Source organism: Ciona robusta, chromosome 1, assembly GCF_009617815.1.
Source record: "Ciona robusta chromosome 1, ASM961781v2".
Lineage (NCBI taxonomy): Eukaryota > Metazoa > Chordata > Ascidiacea > Phlebobranchia > Cionidae > Ciona > Ciona robusta.
Window position 1 is genome coordinate 15,298,614 of NC_143235.1, and position 12,771 is coordinate 15,311,384.

Below are 12,771 nucleotides of genomic sequence, written 5' to 3' on the forward strand. Positions count from 1 at the left end.
TACTTTTAAACAATAGCTCAGGTTTTTCATCAAAACATTAGAAACCATTCGATAATTAAGCAGTGTTATAGCAGAAGGCTATTTTAATCAACGCGCTTATCAGTATTGTAAATCCTTGTGTCTCTTGCTGAGCGTTTAAAAAATATGGAACGCTTCACGATTTTGCGCTTCGTCAGGTTAAAAGTGAAACTGTCCTTGTTGTGACGATGTGGCTGTAAATGTAAACTATTTCCTCCGAAATAAATATGCCAGTGCTTGCACGAGATGTATGAAACAGAACACCAGTGTTATAACTTATAACGACTGTCGTTGCCCGGCCATGCGAGGATAAATAAGTTACATACGTGGTAACTTGTAAGCGGGCATGAGGTGTATGAAACAGAACACCCATGGTATAACGACTGTCGTTGCCCCGCCACGCAAGGATAAAGTAAGTTGATTTATTCTTTGCGACATTCACAGAAAATGGAAACACGCGTAGTAAACCTAGGTCGTATCTCTTCTATCAACGCACATTTTTGACAAAATTACTAATTTCCAAAAAAAGCCCGAAATTGTTTTTGGATTTTTTGCCGTAAACAGGCAGGAATATTAGGCGTATACAACTAATCTAAAACCTAAGTTTTATTTCCCAAGTTATTGTATTTTAAAATTAATTCAAAATGGCGGACGACGACATTGAAACGAATCCTGTAGCTGTACCCGAAGAAGACGATAGTTTGGATTCGTTCTTCAAGAAAAAAGATAAAAAGGGAAAGAAGAAGAAAAAATCTAAGAAAGGTAAATAATTGGCGTACAAAATAATAAGGAAAATAATTACTTTTTTAATAATTTGTGCTTTTTTAAGTCGACTAAAATAATATTAGTGTGCACTATGTGTGTGTTGGATCTTTGAATGTAACTTACTTTATTCTCGCGTGATCAGAAAACGACAGTCGTTAAAACACGGGTGTTAATACACCTCTTCCCGGCTTGCGACCATGTGTGCTACTTTGTGGGTGATTGTTGTTGTATTGTCCTTATGACAGACTAGAAAATATTTGATAATGTGTAAGCGCCATACTTGAAAGCAATACATTGGTGTCAGGGGTTTCTAACAGAACATATAATCGTCATAAAACTCATTTTAACTGGGTGACCATTGTACTACAATAACTATCTTTATGACATCATAATAACAAATCTGATATTCGTAGTTGAATCCGAAGAAATAGGGGAGAAGTTGAAGAAAAAGGAACCAGAAAGTGAGAGTGAAGTAAAAGAAGTTACGGGAACGCAACCAGTGGTAAGATTTATACCAGGGGTGGAATTTACCGACTAAATTAGTCACCGCCTAAAATCGACTAAAATTTAGTCGCCATATTTTGACCGACTAACCTCTGTAAAAGGTAATGAACAGAAATTTAGTCGACTGACCAAATAACCGCGACCAACGAGCTTTGGTCGGTAGCCGAGAATAGCAGCCCCTGGGGTTCATGCCTGCTTACTAATTCCTTAGTGGAAATAAAAGTTGATTATGATGTAACCCCTGGGTGACCTTTTTTGTGCAAATTAGGAAAAACAATCATTTCTTCACGCTGACCACGCATCTGGTGTTTAAACATCACATAAAAAAAATGTTTCAAAATGTACTTGGATTTTCCTGGGTATATGATGTGTCTATTATCATTAACCCTCAGCACATAGACATCATATTATGTTTTAGGAGCAGGAGGAATGGATCGACTTTGAAGATGAATCACAGCGAGATTACAGCGATCTTAAAATACAAAACTTACAAATTGTGTAAGTAAACTTGTTATTATATAATATCTACTTTGTAATGTACCAACCCTGGTCTAAACCTCCTGCATGACTTACAAAAGAAAATTTCTTAATTCCATTTATCAGTATATTATGTCCATGCATACATTATACAAGCAACAATGATAAGTTAGATTTGTTTCACAGGATTGTGTCTAACTATTTCCACCTTCCCTGCCATATGGCTTTAAATTATACGGAAATCTAATTTAAACCAAAGTAGATTTTAAACATAGTTATTCCACCCACAGTGAAACTGAGGAAACGGTCCCAGTTGACGTGCCCGAATATAACGAAGCAGGCGAGTTGCTTCCTCCCAAACAAGAGGAAGGACCTTGGAATAAAAACCAACCATCGGCAATCGAAGTGATCCAAAAACCCGCTGAATCGGAACCTTCCAAAGAAGGTAAGATCTCTATGTTAATGATGAAATAAATTTTTACTGAGATTTAACGTTATTGCGCTCTGTAGAACATAGGGAACCTCATTGATTAATGTGGTGAATGCAATATACTTTGGCTTTGCTTGTTTGTATAGACACCTAACAGCAGGGTAAAATCTGGGGTGACATTGTTATAGACACCTCAACACAACGCAAGATATTGAAAAAGTAAATAAGTAGTTATGATGTCATAATGTTGTTTGTTTCCACAGAAGCCCCAAAAGTTGGTGTTTACCGACCACCAAAAGCTAGGTGGGTTGTGTTTAATGTATTAATATGATAATGTTGATGCAGAACCAAAACCTTAATCACAAATGTTCACAAAAATTTTTATGACTTATAGTTGGTAAACTTACAAAGTAAACTTACTTGGTTTTAAAAAGGTGTCATTATATTTTGTTTGTACTTTTATTAAACCTTGTTTTATTAAGCATTAATATTGATTATAATCTTGTTAGATTATCGAGTAGTGGTACCACCCCATTAAGACGATCACGCAAGCAACAAGCCCCAGAGATAAATAATGAAATGCAATTTCCTTCTCTAGCAGCGGCCGCGCAGGATAATGTGTAAGTTGTTTTTATTATTGCTGACAAAACGACAGTCGTATAACACGGGTGTTCTGTTTTATACACCTCGTGCTTGCTTACAAGTTACCATGTATGTAACTTATTTATCCTCACATAGCAAGGCAACGACAGTCGTTATAACACAGGTGTTCTGTACATACACCTTGTGCCAGCTTACGAGCCACCATGTATGTAATTTTGTGGGTTCAAGACTCGTTGCTGCTACCATTGTGGACACAGGTGTCCTCCAGCAATCGCTTCAACCCATTGGTTACTAATGGGTTGTCCAAATTATCAGCCATACATAAAAACAAAAATTTGTAACAACACGAGGTGTATAAAACAGAACACCCGTGTTATAGCGACTGTCATTGCCCCGCTATGCGAGGATAAACAATTCCCGTTCATCAACGTTTGTGACATATTCACCCCCAGACCACACGAAGGATTTGAAGTCGTCAAAACAGGAGTGAAGTCGTCAACCCCATGGAGAGGGAGACACCAAACACAATCGGCCGATATCAAACTTGGAAACCAATTTTCTGCGTTAAACGCTGGTCACTAGTGGCACTATGGAGCTGTACTAAGACTTCATGTTTATAGGATTTCTATGCTTGCTTATTATCGTGTTTTATTCCAAAGTATGTTCAATTGTACAGTTGATCGCCGAACTGTGTCTTGGCATATACGTTGGTTTGTTCCCTTTGGTGTGGGCACGTCAAGATAATTGCGCGCTGTTTTTTGTCCGGAAGCTTTGTTTATAACAATAGGTAATTATGACGTAGATGTCGGTGCGATTGTTATCGTGGATTTTCATTTTCTGTGAAATAAAGATGGCGGAACCTGCTTGCGTCAGGTGGAATAAGGTGGGGTAAGATGGAACATGTTTAATCCATTGTTTCTTCCCGTTTAGTAGTAAACAACGATTGTTTTTCTTTATATCCGTGTTTATTGTTAAAACACAAATAGGAAATACGGGATATTATGCTGCATCTATCTTAATGCACACTAATATATATTTTGCCCAAATAAGAACTACCATAGCTCAATTACATTATAACGAGAGAATACAAGGTTCGAAGCTATATGCTTTGTATCACGCTGTGGCTCATAGGTTAAAGTGCTCGCATCTAAACCAGGGAAGACGGGTTCGATGTTCGTCGCTGCGGTGGTGCTTGTGCATGACACTTAACAGCAATTGTTACAACCCAGTGGTCGCTAATGGGCTGTATAAAGTTTTTTTGTGTTACAACTGTTGAAGTTAATACGATATGCAAAGTTAAATGAACAACAAATTATTCTTTGATCTTTATGTAAACTAAATGGCAACACTGCTTATTAATTTTGGCAACACTAAAATTTGGCAGAATGACGGGATAAAAAATCTATTAGAGGTGAATTAACAATTTTGTTGTTAAGTTCTTGTAGGAATTAAAATATAAAATGTTATAAAATATTATTGTTATAAGCTCCAACAGGTTTAATAGGCCACGGTAATGCTTCGAATTAGTCGTTTTTCTTATTTGCTGGGCGGAGTACGACGTTCTTCGGAGGTAACAACATTTAAACAAGCTCCATCGAAGTTTTCTGTGGTCGGTGGTAAATTTGTGCGCGTAGAATCAAAGGATAAACAAGACCAAGTCACCCACACAGGACAGGTATAGTTGAAACAAAGGTGCTGGTGAAGAACCCTCCCCCACCTTATTTGCTAACCCCTAACCATCAACACCAAGGTGATCCTGGAATACAGATATTATAGCGGCCATTTTCGATACCTTCTACTGGTGCCACCAACCTAAAATTTGGACACTGTACTAATTAGACCCCAGCGGTACCGATTCTGAAATCAAAAAATTTAAAATTCAAAAAAATATTAATTATGAATATTAATATTCGTCATAAAAACATATTTATAGAATTTTCGCACGCACCAGCTTTGAATATGTTGTAGCGCTACTTAATAGCTACAAAATGAAACATATTTTTCTTCAAAAAAATGGGGGCTTGGGTATGAAATATTAAAAAGTATGACCATAACTTGAATCATATAAATATCAAATTTTCAATTTTTTTTGCAAAAATATAACTTACGCATACATCTATGTTGGTCACTAACATATCATTCCCATTAAAAAAATAATTAATTTTAATTTTTTTTTAATTATGAATATTAATATTCGTCATAAAAACATATTTATAGAATTTTCGCACGAACCAGCTTAAAATATGTTATAGCGCTACGTAATAGCTACAAAATGAAACATTAATTTTTTCAAAAAAATGGGGGCTTGGGTTCAGAATACAGACAAGTATGAGTCAAATATCTCAAATCATATAAATATTAAATTTTCTAAAAATATTCGCGAAAATATAACTCACGCATACATCTATGTAGGTCACTAACATATCATTCTCATTAAAAAAATAATTAATTTTAATTTTTTTTAATTATGAATATTAATATTCGTCATAAAAACATATTTATAGAATTTTCGCACGCACCAGCTTGGAATATGTTATAGCGCTACGTAATAGCTACAAAATGAAACATTAATTTTTTCAAAAAAATGGGGGCTAGAAGAGTAAAGTGTTTGGATTACAACTGCACAAACTCCTTTCCTGGTGGAACTTACTAACAACGTTAAAACTCTATAAATGCCAAAGATGAACACATTCGCCAATTTAAAAAACGGAGGTGCAAAGATTATCGTGAAGGCGATAGCGACCTTGAGCCTCTAGCCCTCTACTTCTAAAACAAACTAATTTATCAGCCTTCCTTTAGTCCATTCATTGTCGTCTGATACAATTGGATCGAGCATATCAATTAAAGACCCTAATCTTAGAGGCTTCAAGAACAAAAAACCTTTTGTATTAATTGAAACAAATAAATTAAATTCTCGATGTTTCTATACTTACGTACGGATAGGATAAAGTAAATGGTGCGGCAGTCGAAGACTTTATTTAAATTCAAAGCATCACATTTGAATGTACGTATTTACTGTTTATTATATTAGTTTTATTATATGTATAATTTTTGCGTTCGTGCAAATAAAATATATGAATAAGGAATTCTAGTTATGACTCATACTTGTCTGTATTCTGAACCCAAGCCCCCATTTTTTTGAAGAAATTAATGTTTCATTTTGTAGCTAATACGTAGCGCTATAACATATTCCAAGCTGGTGCGTGCGAAAATTCTATAAATATGTTTTTATGACGAATATTAATATTCAAAATTTTAAAAAAGTTAAAATTACTTATTTTTTTAATGGGAATGATATGTTAGTGACCTACATAGATGTATGCGTGAGTTATATTTTCGCGAATATTTTTAGAAAATTTAATATTCATAAGATTAGAGATATTTGACTCATACTTGTCTGTATTCTGAACCCAAGCCCCCATTTTTTTGAAAAAATTAATGTTTCATTTTGTAGCTATTACGTAGCGCTATAACATATTCCAAGCTGGTGCGTGCGAAAATTCTATAAATATGTTTTTATGACGAATATTAATATTCATAATTAAAAAAAAATTAAAATTAATAATTTTTTTAATGGGAATGATATGTTAGTGACCAACATAGATGTATGCGTAAGTTATATTTTTGCAAAAAAAATTGAAAATTTGATATTTATATGATTCAAGTTATGGTCATACTTTTTAATATTTCATACCCAAGCCCCCATTTTTTTGAAGAAAAAAATGTTTCATTTTTTAGCTATTAAGTAGCGCTACAACATATTCAAAGCTGGTGCGTGCGAAAATTCTATAAATATGTTTTTATGACGAATATTAATATTCATAATTAATATTTTTTTGAATTTTAAATTTTTGATTTCAGAATCGGTACCGCTGGGGTCTAATTAGTACAGTGTCCAAATTTTAGGTTGGTGGCACCAGTAGAAGGTATCGAAAATGGCCGCTATAATATCTGTATTCTAGGATCACCTTGGTACCATCAACTCCTAACCACCAACCTCTCACACTTTCCACCAGCCTATTCTTCTATGTACCGGGGATTCTTTAGTAGTGCTGAAACAAATATATAGTACGGTGGGGTAAGATGGGATACCTTTGGCACAAAATATCGGATATTTCATAATTGTGTGTTTAACAATTAATCAATGCTCTTTTAGAGCAGTCCCTTTAATTAGTTCATGTCCGCTATGTCACACTAATTAAAGGGACCCCATTTAGTGGTGAGGATACAGCAATGTTATTCTAAAAATATCTTTTGTTTACTACTAAATTGTGAGATAAAATAAACATAAGATAAAAGCATGAATGTTTTTACTTCACCCTAATATACCGTATGTAAACAAGTGGTCACAAACTTGCATCCAACTAAAAGGGTTAGGGGTTCAAAGCTTGTTGTTGCCCGTTGTGGATGTATGTGTCTTCGGGCAAGACACTTAGCGGCATAATGTGATCCAGTTGTCAGTAATAGGTTGACCAAATTGACAGCCATACAGAAAACAATCACCCACAAAGCGAACATACGTATTATAACTTGTAAGCGAGCACGAGGTGTATAAAACAAAACACCCGTGTTATAACGACTGTGTTGTAACAACGTCAACTTTTTAGTTTTTCGAGCAAGATGATTGGAGAAGAAACCGATTCATCGACCGAAAAAAACTGGTGAGAATAATGTCATAATGTTAATTGTGATGTCATAATGTTTATTGTGATGTGTGATAAAATAAATCTAGATTATTGATGTAGCAGGGGTGTTGAGTTTCTTTGAAAAAAGGGCATGAAAAATGAAAGGTTGAGGAACACTGACTGGGACAAAATGAAATGCAAACCATGTTTTCAATCCTATTTTAAAGATATAATATATATATATATAATATATGTAAATTAATAAACTAAAATCTATGTTATTTTGTCTAATATTTTTCGTCTAAATTCCTTTCTTTAAATTTAAAAATGACAACCTTTAGGTGAACCCTAACTGGGGGATTAACCTAGTTGCGGAAATCCCCCCCATTGAGGTCGAAGGTCGAATCGCTGTTTGTGATGGCCGGGAATCCCCGGATCACCCCACTGCTCTTGGCCACCCTCGTGTGTACATTAATCTCGTAAGGAATATATTGTTTCTATGTTTGTTGTATATGCTTATGGTTCGATGAAAACAACACTTATAATTTTGGTCGTTTCTATCTACAAAGAAACATTATAACCAATTTTTTTAGATTTTTTTTTCTATAGTTTTTTACCGTTTTTCATATCAAAACTCACATGGGTTGGGATTACAACCAATTTTTTTCTATATTTTTCTTTATTTTTTACCATTTTTTTATACCATTATTACTTTTTTTAACAATAAGCTTAAAATAAAGACAATATTGTCATAAACATAACGTTTCAATGATTCCATTGTGTCTTCCTAATGTTATTTGTTACAGGATAAAGGGGAAATTGAAAGTTGTCCGTACTGTGGTTTAAGATTCGTTCAAAAAAGAAAACGTTGAATTATTTTGTTACGAAATATTTTGGTCAATAATAAATTATACTCCGCTTGTTTATAAAGTTGTGTTTCGTTTGCATTGACTTTATGGATGCCTACATAGATATGAAGAATTGAAAAATCTTTTGCATCCGTGTACATGAAAAAAAAATAAAAATTTTGTGTGTTGTGTACATGAGAGAAAATTAAAACCCTTGTTTATCTGTGTATATAGAAAAAGTAAACATTCACGAGACGAGTTGAAAAAATAATTTCCTCCGAAAATGATACCCAAACAAATGTTGTTTCAAAAAAAGTTCACAAACATCTTCTCCAAAACTGTTGTTTTGACCCCCCTAAATTTAATTAATGTCTCATGTTGCCATTTTTATGCAAAGGTCGGTTAAAAAAATAATTCTCGGAATATTCTCCAAAACGGTTGTGAAAAATATTCATGTATACAGGTACATGAAATATTTTTTTTTCTGAATTTTAATTTTTTTTAAGGTTTATGGAAATATAAAGTTTTATTTTATCATGTATAAGATTAAAAAAATTTTTTTTAGGATTTTTTTAAATTTTATCATGTATACGAGAACTTAAAATTTTTTTTTACGAATTTTGATTATTTTTTTTCAGGTTTACGGTTATATAAGATTTTTATTTTTTTCTTGAATTTTTTTAATTTTTCATGTAAACAGGTACATAAAAATTTTTGTTTTTTTCGAGAACATTAATTTTTTAGGTGTACAGAAATATAAAGTTTTTTTTCTTTTGTAAGGATACAAGCAATTATTTTTTTTCACGAACATTTTTTTTTTCAGGTATACGGTTATATAAGATTTTAATTGTTTTTTTATTTTTTTAAAGTGTACGGAAACATAAAATTTAAATTTTTTCATGTATAAAGGTACATAAAAATTTTATTCTTTATTCACGAATTTAATTTTTTTTTTTTCAGGTATGCAGAAATATAAGATTTTAAATTTTTATCTTGAATTTTTTTTATTTATTTTCATTTTTTTCATATATACGGGTACAAGATATTTTAATTTTTTTATGTACACTGATACATAAAATTTTTATTCTTTATTCACGAATTATTTTTTTTCAGGTATACAGAAATATAAGATTTTAATTTTTTTCTTGAATTTTTTTTACTTATTTTCATGTATACAGGTACATGAAATTTTTTGTTTTTTGAACCAAATTTTTTTACAGGTTTATGGAAATAAAATTTTTTATTTTTATCATGTATACGGGTACATGAAATGTTTAAATTTTTTTATGTATCTGGGTATATGAAATTTGTTTTTTTACGATTTTAATTTTTTTTCAGGTATACGAAAACATGAATTTTTTTTTTAATTTTTTTTTTTTACAGGTAAAATTTTAATTTTTCTTCATGTAAACAAATACATGACATTTTTTTACGAATTTAATTTTTTTTTTATTCATACAAATATAATTTTTTTTTCACGAATTTTAATTTTTTTAGGTATACGAAATATAATTTTTTTATGTATACGAATACATAAAATTTTTATTTTTTTTACGAATTTTAATTTTTTTAGGTATATAAAATACATTTTTTTATGTATACGAATACATAAATTTTTCATTTTTTTTACGAATTTTAATTTTTGTTAAGGTATACGAAATATAAAAAAATATTTTTTTTATGTAAACGAATACATAACTTTTTTTTCACGAATTTAATTTTTTTTTATGTATACAAATATGTAATTTTTTTATTTTTTTTTTACGAATTTTAATTTTTTTCATGCATACGAAAAAAAAAATTTTTTTTAGGTATACAAAATATAAAAAAAAATTATTTTTTAGGTATACGAATATATATTTTTTTTCACGAATTTTAATTTTTTTTGCATACGAATACATTAAATTTTTATTTTTTTACGAATTTTAATTTTTGTATAGGTATACGAAATATATAAAAAAAAATTTTTTATGTATACGAAATATATTTTTTTTATGTATGTATACGAATACATAAATTTTTTTTCATAAATTTAATTTTTTTATATGTATACAAATATATAATTTTTTTCACGAATTTTATTTTTTTTTATGCATACGAATACATCAAATTTTTATTTTTTTACGAATTTTAATTTTTGTATGGGTATACAAAAAAAATAAAAATATTTTTAGGTATACGAAATATAAAAAAAATATTTTTTTAGGTATACGAAATATAATTTTTTTATGTATGTATACGAATACATAAATTTTTTTTTCACGAATTTATTTTCTTTTTATGTATACAAATATATAAATTTTTTATTTTTTTACGAATTTTAACTTTTTTTAGGTATACGAAATATAAAAAAATATTTTTTTAGGCTTACAAAATATAAAAAAAATTTATTTAGTTATGGAAATTCAATTTTTTTATGTATGTATACGAATACATAATTTTTTTTTTCACAAATTTAATTTTTTTATATGTATACAAATATATAATTATTTTCACGAATTTTATTTTTTTTTTATGCATACGAATACATCAAATTTTTATTTTTTTACGAATTTTAATTTTTGTATTGGTATACGAAAAAAAATAAAAATATTTTTAGGTATACGAAATATAAAAAAAATATTTTTTTAGGTATACGAAATATAATTTTTTTTATGTATGTATACGAATACATAAATTTTTTTTTCACGAATTTATTTTCTTTTTATGTATACAAATATATAATTTTTTTCACGAATTTTAATTTTTTTTATGCATACGAATACATAATTTTTTTATTTTTTTGCGAATTTTAATTTTTGTATGGGTATACAAAAAAAAATATTTTTAGGTATACAAAATATAAAATAAAAATTTTTTTTAGGTATACGAAATAAAAAAACAAACAAATATTTTTAGGTATACGAAATATAATTTTTTTTATGTTTACGAATACATAAAATTTTTATTTTTTTTTACGAATTTTAATTTTTGTTAAGGTATACGAAATATAAAAAAACTATTTTTTTATGTATACGAATATGTAATTTTTTTTATTTTTTTCACGAATTTTAATTTTTGTTAAGGTATACGAAATATAAAATTTTTTTTTTTTTATGTATACGAATACATAAAATTTTATTTTTTTTACGAATTTTAATTTTTTTAGGTATACGAAATATAAAAATTATTTTTTATTTTACGAATTTTAATTTTTTTTAGGTTAAGAAATATAAAAAAATATTTTTTTAGGCTTACAAAATATAAAAAAAAAATTATTAGGTATCGAAATTCGATTTTTTTACGTATGTATACGAATACATAAATTTTTTTTCACAAATTTAATTTTTTTATATGTATACAAATATATAATTTTTTTCACGAATTTTATTTTTTTTTTATGTATACGAATACATCAAATTTTTATTTTTTTACGAATTTTAATTTTTGTATGGGTATACAAAAAAAAATAAAAATATTTTTAGGTATACGAAGTATAAAAAAAATATTTTTTTAGGTATACGAAATATAATTTTTTTTATGTATGTATACGAATACATAAAATTTTTTTTCACGAATTTATTTTCTTTTTATGTATACAAATATAGAAATTTTTTCACGAATTTTAATTTTTTTTATGCATACGAATACATAATATTTTTATTTTTTTACGAATTTTAATTTTTGTATAGGTATACAAAAAAAAATATATTTTTAGGTATACGAAATATAAAATAAATTTTTTTTTAGGTATACGAAATAAAAAAAAAATTATTTTTAGGTATACGAAATATAATTTTTTTTATGTATACGAATACATACAATTTTTATTTTTTTTTACGAATTTTAATTTTTTTTAGGTATACGAAATATAAAAAAATATTTTTTTTAGGCTTACAAAATATAAAAAAAATTATATAGTTATGGAAATTCAATTTTTTTATGTATGTATACGAATACATAATTTTTTTTTTCACAAATTTAATTTTTTTATATGTATACAAATATATAATTATTTTCACGAATTTTATTTTTTTTTTATGCATACGAATACATCAAATTTTTATTTTTTTACGAATTTTAATTTTTGTATGGGTATACGAAATATAAAAATTTATTGTTTATGTATACAAATATATAATTTTTTTCACGAATTTTAATTTTTTTTATGCATACAAGTACATTAAATTTTTATTTTTTTACGAATTTTAATTTTTGTATAGATATACGAAATATAAAAAAAAATTTTTTTTAGGTATAGAAAAAAAAAAAAATTATTTTTGGGTATACGAAATAAAAAAATTATTTTTTTTAGGTATACGAAATATAATTTTTTTATTTATGTATTCGAATACATAATTTTTTTTTCACGAATTTAATTTTTTTTATGTATACAAATAAATTTTTTTTTTTTCACGAATTTTAATTTTTGTTAAGGTATACGAAATATAAAAATTTAATTTTTTTTTTCACGAATTTTAATTTACTTTTAGGTATACGAATACATAAAATTTTTATTTTT

At 28.0% G+C, this 12,771-nt stretch overlaps 2 protein-coding genes across 2 annotated transcripts; both read left to right on the top strand.

Moving 5' to 3' along the window:
• Positions 1-559: 559 nt before the first annotated feature.
• Positions 560-3,660, top strand: LOC149743688 (protein CDV3 homolog). The gene is made up of 7 exons (XM_089882140.1): positions 560-780; positions 1,197-1,285; positions 1,706-1,785; positions 2,055-2,209; positions 2,458-2,497; positions 2,704-2,814; positions 3,250-3,660. The coding sequence occupies exons 1-7, from the start codon at positions 663-665 to the stop codon at positions 3,377-3,379; spliced, it is 723 nt and encodes a 240-aa protein (XP_089738266.1). The 5' UTR covers positions 560-662; the 3' UTR covers positions 3,380-3,660.
• A 588-nt stretch (positions 3,661-4,248) lies between these two features.
• On the top strand, positions 4,249-8,352 carry LOC149743689 (NADH dehydrogenase [ubiquinone] iron-sulfur protein 6, mitochondrial-like). Its single transcript, XM_089882148.1, has 4 exons — positions 4,249-4,472; positions 7,405-7,458; positions 7,764-7,901; positions 8,229-8,352. The coding sequence occupies exons 1-4, from the start codon at positions 4,311-4,313 to the stop codon at positions 8,292-8,294; spliced, it is 420 nt and encodes a 139-aa protein (XP_089738274.1). The 5' UTR covers positions 4,249-4,310; the 3' UTR covers positions 8,295-8,352.
• The last annotated feature ends 4,419 nt before the right edge of the window (positions 8,353-12,771 follow it).